General features: G+C 39.4%; 1 protein-coding gene across 3 annotated transcripts in view; it reads right to left on the reverse strand.

Annotated features, from left to right (window-relative positions):
- The window catches only part of NCAM2 (neural cell adhesion molecule 2), a 627216-nt gene that overhangs the window by 52663 nt on the left and 549428 nt on the right, over positions 1 to 25125 (reverse strand). For 2 of the 3 annotated variants that reach the window (XM_069760881.1, XM_069760880.1), the window contains exon 16: positions 17903 to 18107. In XM_069760881.1, the coding sequence (XP_069616982.1) occupies positions 17903 to 18107 (205 nt within the window). The remainder of the gene's footprint in view (positions 1 to 17902; positions 18108 to 25125) is intronic. The other variant, XM_069760882.1, reaches the window with a different exon arrangement.

Below are 25125 nucleotides of genomic sequence, written 5' to 3' on the forward strand. Positions count from 1 at the left end.
TCACGATAATCAGGTGTCCGGCGCTGCAGTTGCATGTGTCACAGCTGTGTGACAGACACAACACATGCATGGACAGCCTGTGTGTTGTGACTGTCACACAGCCGCGACACATGCAGCTGCGTCGCCAAACAGATGATTATCGGGAGTGCTCCATGTATCCGTGATCCTAAAGAAGCTTCTTCTGTAAGTGCTACAGCTTTCTGAACAAGGAGGGAGCCGACAATGTTTGCTCATCTCTTGTCATATTGGTGGAGACAGGGAAGTGTTAGCTGTAAGAAACTTGGCACATATGGCTGACTTTATATACTGCTGCCTTTCCCGTGACCCTCACATTATATTCATTTTGGCCAAAAAAGAGTACTGGTTGGTAACTCTGCTAAACCAGGAGGACTTTAATCAATATTCATGTGTTCTATAGCCTGCTGACAGGTATGACTTAGAACACATACATACATTAATCAGAATCTGTGATATATATTCAGCTAAGCGTCATTTTTGTCTGCAAGCGTCCATTTTGGATATCTTCAAATCAAATACATATACTTAACAGTCCCCATTTGGAGATATGTAAAATCAAAACCCTAATCTCGTTGAGCCTATTGATCTGTCCTAGTGCACCAATGGCTGTTTCACCGCTTACAAGATGACCCATCTTTAGTAGATGGATCCCTCTTAATGGACTTGTGTAGAAGGAAGTCAGATCCTATCAGATCCTAATCTCTCCCTCATTGGCATGTTTCAGGCAGACATATTCCAGGGAGGTGGATATGGAATTCCTCTCATGGTATCACAGCAGCATCTTTCATCTAGAAGGTCATCAGGGCAGCATGGTGGCTTAGTGGTTAGCACTGCAGCCCTGGAGTCCTGGGTTCAAATCCCAACAAGGACAACATCTGCAAGGAGTTTGTAGGTTCTCCCCGTGTTTGCATGGGTTTCCTCTGGGTTCTCCCGTTTCCTCCCACATTCCAAAGACATACTGATAGGGAATTTAGATTGTGAGCCCCATCAGGGACAGCGATAATAATGTGTGAACACTGTAAAGCGCTGCGGAATATGTTATATAAAAAATAAAGATTATAGATCGGAGTCGGTGTGCATGGTCATCACTGTGGTTTCCATGGTTTAATCATAATTTTCTTAAGCTATGGAGCTGTGCAGCATAGAATTAAGGCTAACTCAATTAAAATAAATAGAATAGCTATTGCAAATGTATGGGTCAATAAATCCCTTTATAGCATCCTTAGTGTATTTTGTAGCAAACTGTTGATGATTGCAACATAGGTAGTTTATCCATTTTATCCCCTATCATGGGGATGAAGGATTCAAATGTAGCTGATACCTCATCCCTGGCTTTGAATTCATCAGGTACTCCCTGTGAGACCCCAATGGTATCTACGTTTCTTAGCCAAAATTTACCTATTTTGTCTCTTAGATGAACGAAAATGTTAAGGTCACTCTGAATGAGTGATCATCTTAATTGTCTGTTGCCAAATTGTATCGTTCGGAGAGATTATCGTTTACATGAAGACAAAACCACTCGTGATTGAAGACACAGTCATTGGCAGCAAGATCTGTTTATTGATCGGAAGGCACATCCTTTTATAGGTTATCACTTATCAATGTAAATTTGTTGTTAAACCCCTTAAGTCCTCCTCCCTCACGAGGACTTTAATCAATATTCATTAGTTTTATGACTATATTCATTTTTTAGGCATTACTTCATTCTTGATTAGCTCAGTGGACACGTTGGCATATCAAAGTCCACCTGAGTGTTCTAAAATCTGCTGACAGGTATGACTTAGAGCACGTACACACATTAATCGGTATCTGTAATATATGTTCAGCTAATCCTCCATTTTGTCTGCAGGCTTCCATTTAAGATATTTTCAAATCAAATACATATCTTTAACCCCTTCACCCCGAAGCCTGTTTTCACCTAAGTGACAGTGCCAATTTTTACAATTCTGACCACTGTAACTTTATGAGGTCATAACTCTGAGACGCTTCAACGGATCCTGGTGATTCTGTCAATGTTTTCTCGTGACGTATTGTACTTCATGATATTGGTAAAACTTCTTCGATATGACATGCATTTATTTGTAAAAAAAACAAAAATTTGTCGAAAATTATGAAAATTTAGCAATTTTCAAACTTTGTTTTTATGCCCTTAAATTAGAGTTATATCACATAATATAGTTAATAAACAACATTTCCCACATGTCTGCTTTACATCAGCACAATTTTGAAAACATAATTTTTTTTGTTAGGGAGTTATAAGGGTTAAAAGTTGACCAGCGATTTCTCATTTTTGCAACAAAATTTGCAAAACCATTTTTTTTACGGACCACCTCACACTTGAAGTGACTTTGAGGGGTCTGTATGACAGAAAATGCCCAAATGTGACACCATTCTAAAAACTGCACCCCTCAAGGTACTCAAAACCACATTCAAAAAGTTTATTAACCCTTCAGATGCTTCACAGGAATTTTTTGAATGTTTAAAAAATATTGCTCGGTGAGCAAGCGATACATATATGCTAGCCACCTTAGGGAGAGACCCAAGTTGGGCTAAATGTAGCGGGACAAAAGAGACCGAAAAGCCCTCTACTTAAAGGAAATACATAGTGGATGCTTTCCTGAAGCAGAAAGTACTTGCAAGCAGCATAAAGAGATGATTTGCATAGCTCCGCCTACTGCAAAGGATTCTGGGTAAACCTGCTATTCTTTGTATTATGCTGCTTGCAAGTACTTTCCGTTTCAGGAAAGCATCCACTAAAAAATATTGAACATTTAACTTTTTTTTCACAAAATTTTTAATTCAGGTCCAATTTGTTTAATTTTACCAAGGGTAACAGGAGAAATTGGACCACAAAATTTGTTGTACAATTTGTCCTGAGTACGCCGATACACCATATGTGGGGGTAAACCACTGTTTGGGCACATGGCAGAGCTCGGAAGGGAAGGAGCGCCATTTGACTTTTCAATGCAAGATTTGCTGGAATTGAGATCGGAGCCCATGTCGCGATTGGAGAGCCCCTGACGTGCCTAAACAGTGGAAACCCCCACAAGTGACACCATTTTGGAAATTAGACCCTCTAAGGAACTAATCTAGATGTGTGGTGAGCACTTTGAACCTCCAAGTGCTTCACAGAAGTTTATAATGTAGAGCCGTAAAAAAAAATTCATATTAATTTTCACAAAAAATGATCTTTTTGCCCCAATTTTTTTATTTTCGCAAGGGTAACAGGATAAATTGGACCCCAAACGTTATTGTGCAATTTGTCCTGAGTACGCTGATACTTCATATATGGGGATAAACCACTGTTTGAGCGCATGGCAGAGCTCGGAAGGGAAGGAGTGCCGTTTGACTTTTCAATGCAAAATTGGCTGGAATTGAGATCGGAACCCATGTCGCATTTGGAGAGCCCCTGACGTGCCTTAACAGTGGAAACCCCCCACAATTGACCCCATTTTGGAAAGAAGACCCCCATAAGGGACTTATCTAGATGTGTGGTGAGCACTTTTAACCCCCATTTTTTTCACTAAAGTTTAGAATGTAGCGCTGTGAAAATTAAAAAATCATTTTTTCTTTCCACAAAATAATGTTTTAGCCCGCAATTTTTTTCCCAAGGGTAACAGGAGAAATTGGACCACAAAAGTTGTTGTCCAACTTGTCCTGAGAACGCTGATACCCCATATGTTGGGGGGAACCACTGTTTGGGCACACAGGAGAACTCAGAAGGGAAGGAGCACTGTTTTAGTTTTTCAAAGCAGAATTGGCTGGAATTGAGATCGGATGCCATGTCGCGTTTGGAGAGCCCCTGATGTGCCGAAACAGTGGAAACTCCCCAATTCTAACTGAAACCCTAATCCCAACCCTAACCCTAGCCCTAACCCCAACCCCAACCCCAACCCTAGCCCTAACCCTAGTCCTAACCCTAGTCCTAACCCTAGCCATAACCCTAACCCTAATGGAAAAATGGAAATAAATACATTTTTTTACATTTTATTATTTTTCCCTAACTAAAGGGGTGATGAAGGGGGGTTTGATCTACTTTTATAGCGTTTTTTGGCAGATTTTTAGGGTTAGCAGCTGTCACACACTAAAAGACGCTTTTTATTGCAAAAAATAGTTTTGGATTACCACATTTTGAGAGCTATAATTTATCCATATTTTGGCCCACAGAGTCATGTGAGATCTTGTTTTTTGCGGGATGAGTTTACGTTTTTATTTGTACCATTTTCTGGCAGATGACATTTTTTGATCGCTTTTTATTCCGATTTTTGGGAGGCGGAATGAACAAAAACCAGCAATTCCTGAAATTCTTTTAGGGGGGGGCGTTTATACTGTTCCACGTGTGGTAAAATTGATAAAGCAGCTTTATTCTTCAGGTCAGTACGATTACAGCGATACCTCATTTATGTAATTTTTTTTATGTTTTGGCGCCTTTACACAATAAAAACTTTTATATAAAAAAATAATTGTTTTTGCATCGCTTTATTCTGAGAGCTATAACTTTTTTATTTTTCTGCTGATGATGCTGTATGGTGGCTTTTTTTTGGCGGGACAAGATGACGTTTTCAGCGGTACCATGGTTATTTATATCTGTCTTTTTGATCGCGTGTTATTCCATTTTTTGTTCGCCTGTATGATAATAAAGCAATGTTTTTTGCCTTGTTTTTGTTGGTTAACTAGTGGGATAGTTTTATAGAGCGGGTCGTTACGGACGCAGCGATACCAAATATGTGTACTTTTATTGTTTTTTTTAATTTACATAAATAAATGGATTTACTGGGAAATGTTTTTTTTTTCCTTTATTTGGGGATTTTTTTATTTTTTTATACATTCTATTTTTTTTTTTTTTACTTTCTACCATTGTCCCAGGGTGGGACATCATTGTATTAGATCAGATCATTGATCTGACAGTGTGCATAGCACTCTGTCAGATCAACGATCTGACAGGCATGTTTAGGTGGCTTTCCGGCGCCTGCTCTCAGCAACTCTCAGCAGGCGCCGGCTAGCCAGGTCATTTCATGACCCGGAAAGAGTCCCGCGGCCATCTTGGATCCGGGGACTTCTTCCGGATCACCTGAGCAATGCGATCTCATCGCGTTGCTCCGGTGGGAGAGCGCAGGGAGCCCCTGTCCCTGCGCGATCCCCCTCTATGCTGCTGTCACTACTGACAGCGGCATCAGAGGGGTTAAATGCCCGCGATCGGCACTAGCGCCGATCGTGGGCATTGCTGCGGGGTGTCAGCTGTCATATACAGCTGACACCCAAACCCGATCACCGCGGCGCTCAGCCCGAGACCGCGGTGATCGGTGCGCCGTACTAGTACTGCTGCTGGCACAAATGCAGTGCCGGCAGCGCAGTACTAGTATGGCGCATGTCGCGAAGGGGTTAACAGACCCTTGTTTCAAGGAGAACCTTCCATCTCTACTTGCTGAGGATGAGAGGTCTACTAAAAGAAGGCCTTTGTGGAAAAAATTCCAATCACACAATGCTAGAAGCAGGAGACAAGCTACCTTGCCCAACCAAGGAGGAAAGGTGAGGGAGACACACACCAAGCACAGCAGAAGCAGGGGTACACTGTCAAAGTCCTAGGTCATTTTCATGACACCATCCCAGCATTCAGGCGCTGATTATCAGATATTTTAGACAAGGAGAGAAAACTTTTTAAAGATGGTCAAGCAGTATCTGGCTAACAAAACCAGCATACACCCTCATTCCTTCGCGAACTGCAACTATTGGGTCTCAAAGTTGGACACCTGGTATGAGCTGTCCCTCTATGCATTGGAGGGGTTGTGCTGCCCTGCTGCTACCATTTTGTTTGAGCAGATTTTTCGTACAGCTGGGGAGTCTTTATAGAAGGATGCTTTCACCTGTCAACAGAAAATGCTTGAATTAGCCCCGCATTTTCCACACCACCAGAAGACAGCAGCACATAAAGTGTTTTAAATCTTCAATATTTGAATGAGGCCCTCCAGTTGTTGCCTTGAAGGCTGCATGGATGATCCTATTAGAAATTCGTTATAAATCAAACTGTGCTGAAAATAAAGTATTTAATAATCCCCTCCTGAGACCAATGAAGTTCAAGGTCAATTGTGAGTACTGTTGCTTAACGTTTTATTTTTTGTGGACATTCAATGTCACCACGTTGAAAATTATAGATCAATTTAGCTAGGACAGTTATCTGCAATCAATGGTCTAGAAACCATTTGTGGCTCTTTAGTCAATTGCATCTAGATTCTTAACTAGTGGAACCAGAGATTGTCTTGATCCTGTGGAAAAAGTCATGTTCTTGGCCTATACTTTTCCTTTGAGTACACCAACTACAATATAAAAAAGCATCCTAGAGGCTCGAAAACATTGGGGACTTCTGAACTAGGGAATTCCTAGGCTAAATTCATGTCACAATTTGGCTTAATTTGGCAGAATTTGTAGAAAGGATCTTCTTTTATAAACTTTCCATTGTAGTAGGATATGATGCCAATTGGATGCTTTTGTAAAGAACATACCACTTGATATAATTTATGTGGAATAGCTCCGCCATTACACTCTTTCACAGTATGAAAAAAGGTATGACAGCATATTTCAGCCCAATGGAGGACAAAAGGACCCTCTATGCTTTGAATGTGATATGAACAAAGCTTTCTGCACACCTTTACTTTTTTCACAGACTTTGGGCTTAAAACATAACCCAACTATAGACATGTGTGGTCACCTTAACCGAGCAAGTATGCATTCAATTTACACGGTTAGGAGTAAGTCACTGCCAGGCATGTCTTGCGGTGGATTATTTCCTTTGAGAAAAAAAAGCTGGGCATTGAAATTAAAAATTATCTCTCTTTTCCAATACAATATCTGTTGTAGCAGAGTTAGGAATTTGGAGGTTCCCATTAGTGATGAGCGAGTGTGCTCGTTACTCGAGTTTTCCGTGCATGCTCGGTGTTCTCCGAGTATCTTGGGCATCCTCGTAGATTATGTTTGTGTCCCCGCAGCCGCATGATTTGCAGCTGTTAGACAACCTGAACACATACAGGGTTCTTTTTTGGGGGGGAAATCCCCATATGTATTCCGGCTGTCTAGCAGCCATAAATCATGCAGTTGCAGGGACACAAACATAATCTACGAGCATGCCCAAGAAACTCGGAGTACACCCGAGCATGCTCAGAAAACTCATCACTAGTTCCCATACATTGTCATAGACATCTGGTCTCAACAAAATTGGTTGGTTAGACCAGCTACATACAGCTTTACAATGGTCAATAGAATTAATCCCAATGTGCAAAAAGACCAAAACGTTCAAAGAACAGACCTCAAAAGTGCTCAATAAATGATTGCTCGCATTGGAAATTACCAAATAATTTAATGTTTATTGTACTTATTTACATTGTCCACTTGGACCATCAATGACATCTATCATTCTGAGTTCATTTTTTGTCAATTTAAGACAGGAATATACTACAAGGAGAGTAAAGTTACACATTACTGCACTTAAGAACTCTTCAGGAATGAATGCTTTCTGGGTTAGTATCAATATCCCGCAAGATGATTCAATCAATAGAAAAAAAATCTGTATCAAAGTGTTCACATGGAAAGAGGTTTTCAGTACATCGAGTGCTTTCAATTGTACATTTCATTCCTATGACACATTTTCTGATCTTCAGAGTGCACCTTATAAAGGTCTGTGCAATACATATATTCTTCCTGACAAATAGACTGGTAAGATTTGAAAGTCATTGATACTTACATAAAAAATAGGCAGAATGATTTAGATATGGAAATTGATTTATTTTTAAGATATTAAATATACAGAATCATGCCTAACTTAATCAAACATCTTATATTGAAAGATACAGACACATTCTTTGGAAACTTATAATGAGAACACTGTAGCCTTTACCAACATATCACAACTTAAAACCTAGTAGTTTGTAAAAGGGTTGAGAATGGGTTAAAAAATTTAAATAAGTAATACTCATTCCATCAGTGCCTTGCCACCCATTCTCAATGCTCTCCAGTTTCTACATACTTTAGCAGTGATATTATGACATAGGGACCTGTGACCGCTGCAGATAAGCATCATAATTGCTATATTATTCTTGTTTTTGGCTGATCATTGGCTATTTGGCGATGAAAACAGCATATTTTTATTTTTATTTTTTTACATTTTGTACATCATTTGTATAAATAAGTATTGAACATGTTACCAATTCTAGGTTAATATATTTCTAAAGGTGCTATTGACACGAAATTTTCACCAAATGCCGGTAACAACCCATACAATCCACACAACAAATAAAACCATAGATGTCTGTGAATTAAGCTACCGTATATACTCGAGTATAAGCTGAGAATTTCAGCCCATTTTTTTAGGCTGAAATTGCCCCTCTCGGCTTATACTCGAGTATATATTCAGTAATGAATATGGACCCGACTCCACTCCCATAGTGGTGGAGCTGCATATTCATTACTGTAATGAGCGGTACCATGTGACCGCTCAACAAAGGAAGAAGCTGCTGGCGCCCAGAGAACCAAGGATGTGCAGGCACCACGTCAGGAGCAGGTGAGTATAACCGGGAGGGTGATCAGCATTGCGCAATATTCACCTCTCTTTGTTTCACCACCGCTCCGTCTTCCGCGTCCTCTGCTGTGACGCTCAGGTCAGAGGGCGCGACGAGAGGTGAGTATGTGATTTTTTTTTTTTAATCGCAGCGACAGCATATGTGGAAAATGTGTCTATGGAGCATCTTATGGGGCCATAATCAGCATTTGTGCAGCATTATATGGGGCAAATGTGTCTATGGAGCATCCTATGGGGCCATAATCAGCATTTGTGGAGCATTACACGGGGCAAATGTGTCTATGGAGCATCCTATGGGGCCATAATCAGCATTTGTGGAGCATTATATGGGGCAAATGTGTCTATGGAGCATCTTTTGGGCCATAATCAACATTTGTGGCGCGTTATATGGGACAAATGTCTCTATGGAGCATCTTATGGGGCCATAATCAACATTTGCACAGCATTATATGGGGCAAATGTCTGTATGGAGCATCTTATGGGGCCATAATCAGTATTTGTGCAGCATTATATGGGGTAAATGTCTGTATGGAGCATCTTATTGGGTCATAATCAACATTTGCGCAGCATTATAAGGGGCATATTTTAATATGGAGCATCACATGGGGCCCATCATGAACTTTATGGAGCATTATATGGGGCTCCTGATTCAATATGGATATTCAAAAACACTTAACCTACTGACGTCTCAATTTATTTTACTTTTATTGGTATCTATTTTTACTTTTGACATTTACCGGTAGCTGCTGCATTCTCCACCCTAGGCTTATACTCGAGTCATTAAGTTTTCCCAGTTTTTGTGGCAAAATTAGGGGTCTTGGCTTATACTCGGGTCGGCTTATACTCGAGTATATACGGTATGTGTAATAAAGAGCAATGTCAAAGGATAAAGTATTGAACACATGTAGAAAGCGAGGTGCAAAAAGTCATGAAGTCATGAAAAGTCATGACACCAGCTGAAATCTATCAGTCAATAAAAAGAAATCCTAACTAAAGAAATACACCAGCGCCCTATTGATAGGGGTAAAAAGGACACATATATCGTGACAAATCTGGAGGCAGAATCACGGATCCTGTTTGATAAGCCATAAAAATGTCAAAACAAAAAACACTACTCGTCCGTCACACTAATTCACTGTGTATAAAGTAAATCATGAATATCCAATTGCATAGAAGAAGGTGGACCAAGTGATGTCTATTGGAATAACATGAAAATATAAATCACTAAAAGGTAAACCGTAGATAACCTATTAAAATGATTGTGAATGTTATTGGTGAAAAATATCAGCATACAATATTAGTATACCTCGGACCACTACTGGTTAGACAAAACAAATGATTAGTAAAAAACTCTCAGATAAACCTTTTGAAAGCTTTTTCGTTCATCTGAGTCTCCAATCTTTGTCACATCACACGCCGTGTCCAACTTTGATGGCCATCCTTTTTTCTGCCCTGTATCCAGCATACATGCTCCTGCTTCTACACATGCAGACTTCTTCATTCCATGTCTTAACCGGCTCATTGCTTTAGCTCTCGGCTTCACCTCTGTGTCGAACACCAGCAGAAACCCTCTCAAGTCCTGTGGATTGCTACATCATTGTGCAACCATATGGTATGTGACATTTTTTAACTCTAACAACTTATTTTTTATGAATAATTTGTTTGTAAAACCAGCTTTCGTCCGAGGTATACTAATATTGTGCGTTAATATTTATCACCAAGAACATTCACGAATATTTTAATAGCTTATCTATTTTTACCTTTCAGTGATTAATCTTTTTATTTTGTTCCAATATGCCGCATTTGATCCACCTTCTTCTTTGCAATTGGTGCAAATGGATAGTCATGATATACTTTACACAGTGAATTAAAACGATGGACTATTAGTGTTTTTTTAGAAAGAGACCCTGCCACTTAGTGAAAAATAATATCAGCTGGTTCAAATGATGGACTATAAAAAGATATCTCATCACCAAACTGCAACTACAAACAACTAATGATGGAAAAAACCAGTGAGCTGTCTAAAGACCTTTGCAACCTTATTGTTGTAAAACATACTGACGGTATTGGTTTTAGAAGAATTTCGAAACTACTGAAGGCTCCAGTGAGGGCTGTTGTGATTATAATCCAGAAGTTGAATGAACATCATTTCATCGTAAGCAGTCCACGACCAGGTGCTCCCCGCAAGATTTCAGAGAAACGAAAGCATTATCCAAATAGCTGTCCAAGACACAAGGGTCACCTGTGCAGAGCTACAAATTTACCTGGCATCAGCAGTTACACTTGTATCAGATAAAACTATAAGTAAGGTACTCAACCTCCATGGCCTGTATGCACGCTCACCATGCAATACTCCATTGCTGAACAAAAAGCATTATCAAGCATGTTAATGTTTGCTTAACAACATTTAGACAAGCCTGTGAAATACTGGGAGAACATAGTCTGGTCAGATGAAACCAAAATTTAACTCTTTGGATGCCATAATACACACCATGTTTGGATGCATTGCATATCATCATACCAACAATGGAGTTTGGAAGTTTAAACATCATAGTGTGGGGCTAAACGTCATTTAATTGGAGGAATGATGAATTGACAAATGTACCAATACATTCTTGGTAAAAATCTGCTGCCATAATTTAGGATGACGAAGATGAAGTGAGGAAGGATATTTCAGCAACACAATGATCACAATCACACAACCAAGGAAACTCTCAACTAGTTTGGGAGAAAGAAAATAAAGCTGTTAGAATGGCCCAGCCAATCACTGGACCTGAATCCAAGAGAAAATGTATGGAAAAAACTAAAGCACAGATTTCATAGAAGGAGCCCAAGGGACAAGCAGGATTTGCAAAGTGTTTGTGTGGATAAATATGCCAAATCACACCTAAGCCAACAAAGGCTTTTGTGCAAAGTATTAAATAAATTTAATAAGCATGTTCAATACTTTTTTCATGCGTTACTTCTCATTATTACACATAACTTAATTTATGGACATTTATGGTTTGATTTCTTTACCTGTGGGAATTGGATGTGTTGTTACCCACATGTGATGAGAATTTCATTTCAATAGCCCTTTTAGAAATATATATAGAAAATTGGTGATGTGTTCAATAGTTGTTTCATCTGCTGCTGTATTTCATTTTATTTTCTACTATTTTAACAAGATTATAGAATCTCAAACATCTTAATTGCAAGCTAAAAAAATATATATATATATATGTTGAGGAAACCATGAATAAATATAATGATTGGATGAGATAACTAAAAGTTGGCTGCTGCCTTTCAGGAACAGTGCCAATCTAATTAATTGTCCGTGTCTGGTACTGTTGCTCAACCTCATGCACATGTTTCTACTTTTCATACAACCCTTTTAATAACACATTTACTAGACATATGAAATGGGTCATGCCTTGTTTTGTTTGGAAAAAGATAACATAGTGAAGAAGTGATGGTGCATGCATGATTGTGAGAGCATTCAACTACTTGCATTTATTTCCAAGCTAAGCACAGATTAAGTAGGTGCAGTCCACCCCTATCTCTTTTAATCAAGATTCCAGATTATCAATTGTTTTGGAAATTTTTACCCCTCAGTCACTGCATTCATGGTAATGCATCGGAGTACATCCAGATTGCCTATATAATTCTGCTATGTATGCGGGAACCTAAAGGTACCTTTACACTAAACGACTTACCAATGATCACGACCAGCGATACGACCTGGCCGTGATCGTTGGTAAGTCGTTGTGTGGTCGCTGGGGAGCTGTCACACAGACCGCTCTCTCCAGCGACCAACGATCAGGGGAATGACTTCGGCATCGTTGAAACTGTCTTCAATGATGCCGAAGTCCCCCTGCAGCACCCGGGTAACCAGGGTAAACATCGGGTTACGAAGTGCAGGGCCGCGCTTAGTAACCCGATATTTACCCTGGTTACCATTGTAGAAGTAAAAAAAAAAAAAACACTACATACTCACATTCTGATGTCTGTCACGTCCCCCCCGGCGTCCACAGGGTTAAAACTGCTTTCGGCAGGAGTGCTGCTAATGCACGCGCTGACCTTACATTACAGATATCCTGCTATCAACTTTATTCCTGCTGAAAAATACTGGACTGCACCTACTTCCGCTATCCCTGTGTGTGATTAAATGTATCCATGTTAGAAGATATAAAATTCCTTTACATCTTCTGTCCTCATGTGTAGCTTCACACCTGAACTTCATGCTCTTCTTGACTTCTGATGCCCTGCCTGCCCCACTCTCTTGGTCCTTGCTGATGCAAAAGCCATCCAGAATTATCCCTCCACTGCTCAATCACCTCTGGCCATGATCTGTCTCATAGAGCATCCACCTCACCAGGTAAGCCTATAACACATTTCCAGCCCAATGATGCAAATACAACCTTAGTAAGTTCAAAGTGACCTCATCATAAGTGGCTATGAGGAAATGCATGGCAACCCATAGAGATTACTGTCTTATTCCCCCCACACTAATCTTCTCTGATGTGTTGTCACACACACTATCTGTAGTTGTTCATTATCTGTCTTGTTCATTGTTTTATGGCTTTCCCTAACTATTATTTAGACTAAACTATGAGCTGTGACTTCCTCTGTAGATTCACAACAAGCTGGCTGCTGCAAGTTCTGTTTCTGCTTCTGTACAAGGTTATGACAGACCCTCCCAAATGATGTGGCTCTATCATATGATGTGATAATTGCAAGTGGAAATGAGCGGGTCAATCTATGGAGGATCGACTTGAACCAAATTTCCAGAAATTCGGGGTTTCACACAAATTTAAGCAATTTTAAAATTAATTTGAAAAGCAAAACTTGCCCGGCAACTTTTCATGCACTTCTCCATAATTCCCTGCAACTATGACATCTAATGCTACGTTCACATTTGCGTTGTTGGGCGCAGCATCGGCGACGCAACCCACAATGCATATACACAACGCAGCGTTTTGTGACGCATGCGTTGTCGTAAAATAGGATCAGGAAATTCGGTGCAGGGAAAACGCTACAGGTAGCGTCGTCTGCGACCTGTCTTGTGCGTCAAAATGATGCATGCGTCGTAAAATACATTACAACGCATACCGGCGCATGTCCATGCACCCCCCATGTTAAAGATAGGGGCGCATGACGCATGCGTCGGTATCCGTCGATGACGCTATGCCCAACAACGCAAATGTGAATGTAGCATTACAGATTAGATACCTTATACAGTAGTGGTCAGCACGTGGGACCATCACAGATCAGTCATTCTCAAGTGGATCACAGTTCGTACGCCAGAGTCATTTTCCATCTCTAGAGTCATTGAATAAGTCTCTCTCTTTTATAGAGTATAACCTCTTACGATTATCAGAGTCCTCTCTCTTTTCTGCAATTGGTAAGCTCATAGTGTCAGCAAGGTTCTTTCTCACTCTCTCCCTGAATTTGTAAAAAATTTACATATTTTATCTGCTTACCTCAACTGTGATACATCTCTGTATACTTTTTTCAAATATTTAATTAAAATTAAATCATAAAACATTTTGTGAGAAAATGAACTTTTATTATGTAAATTTACCCAATTTTTAAAAATCTTTTATAGACCATAGAAGCGAAAAGAGGTTCAAGGACAATGGCATTGTTAATAGTGTGACATAATATAGTAAAACAGTGTTATCTATTACATAGAGTTGGATTAAAATTTGTATTTGTCCATATCTTTCACAAGACTTTACATGAATATTTCCTATGGCTGAATTATAAGGAGTGCAAAAAGGTCTCCACCACATTTTTAGGATAATTCAAAGGAACTACAATATGTTGTATGGTTTAAAAATCTGAAACATGAGCTCTGATAGGCCACATTCCCACAATGAGCTTTGGTGAGCTTTTGATGTTGCAGATTTTCTGCACCTATTAAGTAAATTATTCTACTTGTGTTTTTTTTTCATTGCATTTTTTGTGCTTTTTTTACATGCATTTTTATTGCGTTTTTGACTCCGCGTATTTGTCTCTTATCATGGCATGCTTTATATAAAGTTGATTTGTTTTTCATACTTCCTGGTATGTGTCTTTCTTATCGATATAATCATGTGCAGATGACATGCATTCTTGATGTGTTTCCGCACTGAAAACGAATGTGCTTTTTTTACCTGCATTTTTTCCAAACCTAATGCAAGTCTAAGGAAAAAATCTGCTGATTAACTCAGCATACCCACAAGAGAAATTGAAATATGAGGATTTGAAACATGTACCGCAGGTCAGTTTACAGTGATCGAAAAAGGAAACATAGTTGGCATGATATTTCTATAAATCCCATCCACTTTGCCGGAACTGTAAGATGCTGCATTTTGGATGCAGGGAAAATATTTGCGTCATCAAAAACTCACAAAAACTCATTGTGGACACGCAGCCTTATTAATGTAATACATGGTTGTACTTTTTAGGCACTATAAAGTTCAGCTATTCAACATATGGCATTATTTGGATAGTGAAAAAGCACTTTATAATAGTTTTTTATAAGACTGATGTGACTGTATAATTTCCATTTCTTATCTATAGTCTATTTTTCCTAATAAGTTTCCTTTGCTTTAAATAAAAATAAGATTACAAAAATTATAAAAATATGTAAAATGGAATCCAAAGCATTAATTAGGATGGGGAGTTTAGAAAAATTGCCTAGATACCATCTTTAGATGTTTTATGAATAAAACGTTTTATTTTCAAAGATTCAAATAATCATCCTTCTCTCAATACCGTAAGTAATGAACAAAACAACAAGTACATATCCATCACATTTACACAAGGTTCAGCAAACTAACGTTTCGAAGCAAAAGTACAGCATCAAAGGTGAAATCAATCCAAAAATAATCTGACCACTTGCCATAAAGTTACTGTATGTTAGAAGTTCACTCAACCGCAGACCTTGGTCACTTTCCAAAATCATATGGGACCCAAACATTCTTAAAAGCCTAGAATGGTTCTCAAAAGAGAACGAAAAAACACTTCATTCTGCAAATCATTGATATTCTTAACTCAACAATCCCGTCAGTGAATTTATACATTTGGAAAAGATGGAAACACCAATATAATGGACAATCCACTTAAGCTATATACTGCATGGTGAATATATACAGAAAACACATACAACCCACATACACACATATACTATATAATATATATAATATATATTATATATTAAAATATACAACTGTATATAACTACAGGATAATGGACAAGCAAAAAAAATCTACAGACTTTCTCAACATTATATATAAACTTGACATTTATAATAATGTTGCTAATATTGAAAATCTTAATTGCACTTACAAAGTTGAAGGAAATCTATAAATAATAGATGATTGTGGAAACGGAACCAAAACTGAAAATCACCAAAACAAGTGCGGTGATAGAAGTTAAAAGGTATGTGCACTTCTCATTATCTTCTGAAATATCATTTAAATATAGCAGAGGGTCCATGAGCTGAGACCACCACAAATGAATGGGCTGGGAAAACCTCCAGTCTCCTTTCCTTTTATCAACCTTTAATCATCTTCCAATCGAAAGTAGATTGCGATCTCATTGATTTTAAGTCAACGGCTTCACTATTACAGTCCCCAAATATATTAGATGTCAGTCAAATGATAGTTCAACTGACAGCTATGTCCCATGGCTCACCCATACATAGGGGTGCTCGACCGAGACATCCTGTGTTCTCCATGAGTCACTGCCAGACTCCTCTGCTTCTCCCAGATAACAAAAGGAAAAACTTTTTGAAATCAAGCAGGATGGATCCTTCTCTCCCACTAAATTATCTGTCAAGGAAGAGCTGGGAGGCTCCCATACCTATTAGACTATCACATCCAAGCTCTTACAATCTCCTGTAGTCTCCAATTCAAAAATATTTCCAGAATCCATTCCTTTCTCAACACTAAATCTAATATAATGTTAGTACATGCCCTCATCATCTCCCACCTCGACTACTACAATATCCTCTTCTGTAGCCTCCCTGCTAACTATCTCGCACCTCACTAGTCCATCCTTAACTCTGCTGCCTGAACAATCCACCTCTCTCTTCGATACTCCTCCATACCTCCCCTCTGCAAATCCCTTCACTGGCTCCCAACTCCCCAGTGTATTCAGCTCAAACTACTAACATTGACGTACCAGGCCGTCAATAACCTGGCTCCTCTTTATATCTCTGAACTAATCTCCTGATATCTTCCAACACATAATCTCCGGTTTTCAAAAGACCAATTTTCTCACCTCCACCCTCATGCATTTTTGACCCAATTGCCTCCAAGACTTATCCTTCATCCTATGGAATTCGGTGCCCCAACATGTCCACCACATTCAGAACTTTCAAATGGAACTTGAAAAACGATCTCTTCAAGAAAGCTTACTGTCTGCAATGACTACCGCTGACACCTCACCACCACCGAAGCTGCTGTAATCCCTCAACCTACTGTCTCCTTTCCCATTTTACTGTAAACTGTAAGTCTGCAGAGGCAGAGCCCTCTCCTATCTGTACCAGTCTGTCATTGGTAGTTTGCTCATTGTAATCTATATTTGTATTTTGTATGACACCCCATTTTACATGTATAGCTCCATGGACTCAATGGTGCTCTAAAAGTTCATAATAATAATAATAATAATAATAATAATAATAATAATAATATTCCCATCAATATTTGCAGGTTCAAACAAATTTTGTCTCTTTTATGGGGGCCTTAAGATACTGAAATTAAAGTAAAGTGAAAACAAACTCAAAGAGGACAACACTATTAAAGCCTGATAAATGGGTGTTACAAGAAGTTCAAAATTTGAAGTAAAACAGCAGAATGTACATTTTTGGAAAATTAATAAAGAACTGTATAATAAAGATGGACTTTTCACTAGACTTGGCTCATTGACTTCTCACATCACCCATTTAGATATATCTAAAAAATAATATCACAGATGACCTTGGAAGATGCACATAACCTTTAGGGCATAACTTGAGAATCTTTTTAATATGGCTGTTAGGGAGTATACAGGTAGAGGTCGTAAGGTTTACACATAGGCTTGGTGAAGACTTGCATGGGATACTAATAAAATATTTGTAGACGCAAAAAACCCATAACATATATATATGTTTGAACATTTTACTTTTCCGTCATCCGGTATACTTCAGAATTATTGTACTTTATATTTGCAATAATCAAAAAGGTAATAACAAGTTCACATATATTGTACTATAATTTTTGTGCAAATTTGGGATTTTTTTTTGTTCAAAAGTTATTTTTCGGACCTTTTAAAGGACATTTAAAAGAGACAAGTATTTTTTCTCACAAGTATGCAGCTTTTCCTTCTTCTAATTCTTTACTTTTTCCGCTGGAGCCACTTTTCTTTCCGCAGATCCGCCTGGTTATGCACATAAGCAATCCACATTGTCTCATAAAGAAGCAACTGACATCCGTCACAACGAGAATTAGAAGGAGAGCAGCTATAGCCAAACCAATGACTGCTCCGATTCCAAGGCCACTGAAAAGGGTATCTAAAGGGAACAAAAGAACATATTATCCCTTAGCTCATCTTTATTTATAGGCTAATTATCATCATGATTTATGAAAATTTAGATATAACTAAATATTACAATGTCAGAAATAAATGGTTGAATGTTACAGTACTTTATTATATATCGGCTTTCAAGGGAGGGAACAGATCATGATAAAAATCATTGGTTAGATTCTGCTTTCTCCTTTATTATGGCTTATGTTCATTATGAGACTATCCCAGCTGTACAATATAGAAACATTTAAAGTTACCAGCAAATCCTAGTGGGCCCCTTTATCTTTGAGGATTTGCTATCTTTGCTTTTAAAGAAGCATAATCAATTTTTTTTATCCTCTTCATATATTGTAGTCATCATATTATATGGCACTGTGTACTTACAAATGCTCGTTTTCCCCCTCTACCCAGATAATGCTTCTCTTTTCCATTAAGTCTATGCCATCACATGGGTAAAAACAGACTAGCTGAATTCTTTTAACCCCTGTGTAGAAACGGACAGTCTCTTTTCCCTGCATGTGTCATCATTAGAGCCACAATTTTACATCACTGCAAAGTCTCTGGCAGTGGGAGGAGCTGAGAAGCTGAGTCAGGAAGAGGGGGATGACTCACGGAGAAAAGAGTTCTTGTTTCTACATAGAGCTAAGAAGGATTCAGCTAGTCTGTTTTTAATCGCGTGATTTTACAATTCTAATAGAAAGGAGAACAATTAGCTGGGTAGAAGGGCAAAATGAGCAATTGTAAGTACACAGTGCAATTCAATATGATGACTGCAATATATTAAGAGGAAAAAAAACTTTAATGGGAGAACAATGGAGCATCTGATGGACAATGAGAGTATAAGTATGAATTGAGCCTCATCAGAAAAGTGGCTGACAACTAAAACTGTCATTGATTCAGTAAAGCATAAGTATGACCAGCTTATTACAGAATGTAAGGTCAAAAAATTGTGGTTTTAATCTCTTTCTATGTTCTCTGATTTTGTCAACACTGGCCCTGAAAAAATGATGTTGGAATCTTTCCCTATTGTTCCCTTTTATAATGCGTCCATATTGTACGTCTGATTCTTATCTGAGATGCTTTAGAATCCAAAGCTTAAGTTCAAATTTGGAAAAACGGGTTCTCCTTTTGGCCACAGGAAGAAGAAGAAGGAGCAGATTATTTATATGCTCTGAGTGATCTATTCTTCTTAGTAATAGAATGGGACAGAAACGAGTGAAGGTAGGAGAAATCAGATGGACCTTAACACATCATAAGGCAAGTAAACAGGTGATGCCCCAGGCACAATACTTGCAATGATGTCGAACTGGGGCAATATGCCTTCATATGTCAGGCCTTTTGTGATTTACACAACTGGTTCAGCCAAATGGTAAGGAACCAACCATTGTAGTACTGCAGTGTGAAGTGCCCTACGAAGCCAATGAAGCTCCATACGATCCATTGGACATTCCGTGCTATTACAGCATACAAGAATCCCGCTTCGCTATTAATTTCTGTGAAGCCCACTGGGCGCTTTTTCTCAGTGTATCAGCCCTACTTTGTGTAAAGCATCTCTTTTTGATTAATTTTGCTTCATTAATCTTTATCCTTGAATGGGAAAAGTTTCGAGTGTAGAATCTACAGTAGTTTGGCAAGAATTAAAAGATAATGTCCCTTGAATTAGTTCTAGAAAAATAAAATACGTCCCGTTGTGCGATAGGAATCTGTGTCTGATAATGAGGGCTGTGTGGAAGACTCGCATTGCTTCTTCGCTTTAAAATATTATTTTTCTAATTATTTTTAACACGGACAACTGACGACTTCTGTGATTGACTGCTGGTTGAGTACGTATCAATGTTCTGCAGTGCAGGTGCCATGCTGAGAAACCAAGCTGCTAAGCTCACTGTATTTTAGTAATATTTTTAATCACTAAAATAAGCAAGTTTCTTAACTGTTTTTTTTTTTTTAACTCAAGCAACTAATATATTCGTTCTCCATTAATTTCTTTCTATATTAGAAATTCCCATGCAATTCTTTATTTCTTTATGAATTATAGAAAAATTGGCTAGCTTCGGGATTTATCAGTGAGCCCTATGGGATTATTGTCATTAATTTTCATGGACCTCTTACCAACCACTATGGTCCACTTGCCAACAACCTTAGCTATCATAGACTACATATAGTTTGGAGTAATAAGTTGCATTTCCACAGACATCACTTGTTTAGATATTTTTACAGGTCCTGTATTAAAGCTGATCTGTATGTAACATGTTAAAGAACAAGAGAAGATGAATACATATATAGTCTAATGTGATGCTTTTTTATAACTATTATCTAATTCTGAGGGGTCCTGGAGGTGGTCCTATAATTGACTAACAATATCTGTATAGCTATGTATCCTTATTGGATCGCCTACTAAACTCATAAATAGAGTAACTGCAAGTGATGAAGAACAAGGATTAAAGGGAACCTGTCACCCCGTTTTTTTCAATATGAGCTAAAAATAGGGTTAAATAGGGCCTGAGCTGTGCGTTACAATAGTGCCTTTATTGTCCCCAGAATCCCCACCTTTGCAGCCGAAATACCTTACTAAAGTCGCCGTTTTCACCTGTCAATCACGCTGGTCAAATGGGCGTGGTTAAATCCCTGTTTCACTCCTCGGTGTGTCTGACGTAAGTCGATCTGTGAATCACACAGATTGCACTCTTTTTTGAAGTTACGCAGTGCATTTGGCTCTTGCGCCTGCACAGTATGCTTTGCCCAACTTCGGCTCTCATGGCCGCACGGCCATGCGCTAGTATTGTCTATTGTTATGTGCTTTGCGCCAGTGTGGTCACCAGAGTGTGTGTTCAGGGACTCTGAAATAAGCCCCTAGAATGCTGGCACCTCCGGCGAGGAGTTTGCGTTTGGATGTATTCAGGGACCCGGCTGAAATAAGCCCCTAGAATGCTGGCTCCTCCGGCGAGGAGTTTTGTGTACGTGTGTGATCACTGACTGCTCTCTGTTTGGGCAGTTAGCCTGTGCCTATGTGGAGTCTAACAGAGTACAGTGCTTCTCTTTCACGGCTACTCGGTGAATTAACTGAGTTGGTATATACCGCCACAAAGTGCCGCAATTTGCTAGCAGCAGGTACTCCTGCACGGTGGACCCCGGGCTGCGAACGCACCAATATCAATAAAAACATCTCTATTTACTCGGTGCGTTCCGCTAGCCCTAACACGGATGTTGTGCAAATTTCGGCACAATGTGGGCAGCGGATGCAGTTTTTCAACGCATCCGCTGCCCATTCTAACTGCCGGGGAGGAGGGGGCGGAGTTCCGGCCGCGCATGCGCGGTAGCAAATGGTGGATGCAACGTACGAAAAAACGTTACATTGAACATTTTTTCGTGACGACGGTCCGCCAAATCACGACGCATCCAGTACACGACGGATGCGACGAATGGCCATAGGTCGCGATCCGTCGGCAATACAAGTCTATGGGAAAAAAAATCATCCTGCGGGCACATTTGCAGGATGTGTTTTTTTCCCAAAATGACGCATTGCGACAGAGGCCACACAACGCAAGTGTGAAGGAAGCTTTAGCGTCAAATCGATTTACCAAAAATCACAAAGTACTGCAAAGCCTTTAATTGTCCTGAAATGAGGTGTATGGCATCTTGAGATCTCATAGGACTGTTTTCAGCTACTTCCATGCTCTTTAACACAAACAAAGCCTTAGTCAAAGTGACCTTAACATATAGTGTTATGAGTTATGGTAAATGGATGGTAACTAGTAGTAACCAATTGCTTACTCCCAATATGCAAATCTTCACTTCTTTGGCATCAAATACTTTTGGTACAATTTTCAGTGTTTTGTGGATTTTTTCCACTGTCTATATGGCTAAACTATGAGCTGTATTGCCCTCTCAAACACAGATTCAGCACAAAGTGGCTGCTGCGTTCCTCACCTCTGCTTTTATATAGGCAATGAAAATCCCTCCTGATTGACTGTGCTATACCATGTGATATGATAGCTGGAAGGCAAGGGGAAGTCTATATGGACACGCTCAATGTCAGACGAGCCTTCTATGGCAGAAGCAATCTTCTGAAATGCACAGAAAAGCGAATAACAAATTATTACAATTTGCTGTGCTTAGCGAAATATTAAAAATTTATCACAAAATTGATTGGCATGAAATCTGCTTCCTTATCTCCGCTTGACACCTATCCACCTACTTACTAGGATCCCATCAATCATAAGAGCAGAAGTGTGGAACCCCAATCTGAGCGGAGTGGTTGTTGAACCCTAGTGCTCCTGCTCCACTCACTCTGAAGCAGTAAAATAGTTAACATGTATAGTAGCTATTTTTGTCCCATAAATTAAGAATGGATAGTGCGTGAAGGAGCAACACTGCTTTATCTAACTTTCCCCTTTCTCCATATTGATATGGATAAATTTAGATCTCCTCTGAGGCCTCTTTTTTCTAAGAGACCTTCTTTTTTCATGATATGAGAGGCCTTCCATCCCTTGTAATAATCTAGTTGACCGCCTTTGAACTGACTCTAATTTCTGAAAATCCTTTTTTAAATGTGGAGCCTAAAACCGGATCCTGTATTCTAGATGTGGCCTTACCTATGATTTATGAAGGGGTAACAATATGTTGAGATCACGAGATTTTATTTCTCATTTTATACACCCTAAAATCTTATTTGCTTTTGCGGCTGCTGGTTGATATTGAGTACTGCTGCTCAGCTTACTTGTATCCAGAATACCCAAGTTCTTCTCCTGTTCTGTATTCTCAAGTATGGTCCCATTTAATGTATATGTAGCAATAGGATTACTCTGTCCTAGGTGCATTACTTTACATTTGTGTACATTATTATATTATTTTCTACAATATATCTTTGCAGGTCATCTCTTATAATGCCCTCAACCATTTTGCACACTACATTGATGATTTCTTTTTTTTACCCTGCAAATTATAAATACTGTAAAGTAAATAGTAAAAAAGAAAACTGAAATTTATGAAGGAGGAGAATAAGTGGCTTTGGAACAAGGCACTCTGTGAAAATTAATTAACTCATTAAGATTAGTGTTGAGCATTCCGATACCGCAAGTATCGGGTATCGGCCGATATTTGCGGTATCGGAATTCCGATACCGAGATCCGATATTTTTGTGATATCGGGTATCGGTATCGAATCAATAGGGATGTGTAAAATAAAGAATTAAAATAAAAAATATTGATATGCTCACCTCTCCGGCGGCCCCTGGACTTCACGCTGCTATCCGGGAGGCTTCTTTGTTTAAAAAGCGCGCCTTTCGGACCGGTGAATGACGTCCCGGCTTCTGATTGGTCGCGTGCCGCCCATGTGACCGGCACGCGGCCAATCAGAAGCCGCGACGTCATTCTCATTCACAAAACTGCTAATTATAGGAATTGAGGACCTGCGAATGACGTCGCGGCCTCTGATTGGTCGCGTGCCGGTCACATGGGCGGCACGCGACCAATCAGAAGCCGGGACGTCATTCACAGGTCCGAAAGGCGCGCTTTTTAAACAAAGAAGCCTCCCGGATAGCAGCGTGAAGTCCAGGGGCCGCCGGAGAGGTGAGCATATCAATATTTTTTATTTTAATTCTTTATTTTACACATCCCTATGGATCCCAGGGCCTGAAGGAGAGTTTCCTCTCCTTCAGACCCTGGGAACCATGAGAATACCTTCCGATACTTGATGTCCCATTGACTTGTATTGGTATCGGATATCGGTATCGGCGATATCCGATATTTTTCGGGTATCGGCCGATACTATCCGATACCGATACTTTCAAGTATCGGACGGTATCGCTCAACACTAATTAAGATGCATTAATTCAAGGAATCAGAATGTGCATGCTGACAAGAGCTACATAAAAAGAATAAATATGACGATGGGGGAGTAGAGACTCCACATGTATCTACAGTATATCATTGTTTGTATGTATCGATACAAATCTGTAGTGCGTACATAATACAACAGCAGAGCTGAATTTATTATTTAGAAGGGAAGTATTGTCAGAAATAGATATATAGGCCCAGTTAATTATTACCTTTGTGCCTATTTTCTGTCTAGTTTTGTGTTTTGCTCTTCTTTTTTGCACCCAAATTATTCTATTTGTGCCTATTTTATGGGTGGAGTTTATCAATTCCAGATGATCTAGCTTGGTTAATTAATCATGACTATTTCAATAATTTAAAAAATTGGTGGAATTTAACTCTAGTCTTTTGTAGGGTGCTTTGACAAAACTTTTACTGTAATTGTCACAACTTTAGATTTTTTACTTTGCACCAAATTCATGAATTGTATGCGCCATTTTGATAAATTTCAGTGCCAAAAACCATGAGTAACACCGCAAACTATAGATGGAAAGTGTTTTAACCCCTTAGTGACAGAGTCAAATTTTTGAAATCTGACCAGTGTCACTTTATGTGGTAATAAAAAATATTGCTATACTCACCCTCTGACGCGCCCTGGTACTAACCAGCAGCCTTCCTTCCTTAGAATCAGCGCGTGAAGGGCCTTAGATGACGTCGTGGCTTGTGATTGGTCGCGCGACCGCCCATGTGACCGCTCGCACGACCAATCACAAGCCGCGACGTCACCGAAGGTCCTTCAAGCGCTGATTCTTAGGAAGGAAGGCTGCCGGAAAGGAGCAGGGCACGTCCGAGGGTGAGCATATACCTAATAGGAAAGGAAGGAAGGCTGCCGGTTAGTACCAGGGCGCGTCAGAGGGTGAGTATAGCAATATTTTTTATTTTAATTCTTTATTTTACACTTAAATATGGATCCCAGGGCCTGAAGGAGAGTTTCCTCTCCTTCAGACCCTGGGAACCATTGGAAACCCAATGCACTGCATTGGGTTTCGTGTTTCGGCCGACCCCGACCCTGACTTTTTTATAGGATCGGCCGATTTCACTCGACCCGACTTTTGAAAAAGTCGGGTTTCGTGAAACCCGACCCGATCCTATAAAAGTAAAAGTCGCTCAACCCTAGTCATGAATTGCCAT

The sequence above is a fragment of the Ranitomeya imitator genome, chromosome 3 (assembly GCF_032444005.1).
Source record: "Ranitomeya imitator isolate aRanImi1 chromosome 3, aRanImi1.pri, whole genome shotgun sequence".
NCBI classification, from domain to species: domain Eukaryota; kingdom Metazoa; phylum Chordata; class Amphibia; order Anura; family Dendrobatidae; genus Ranitomeya; species Ranitomeya imitator.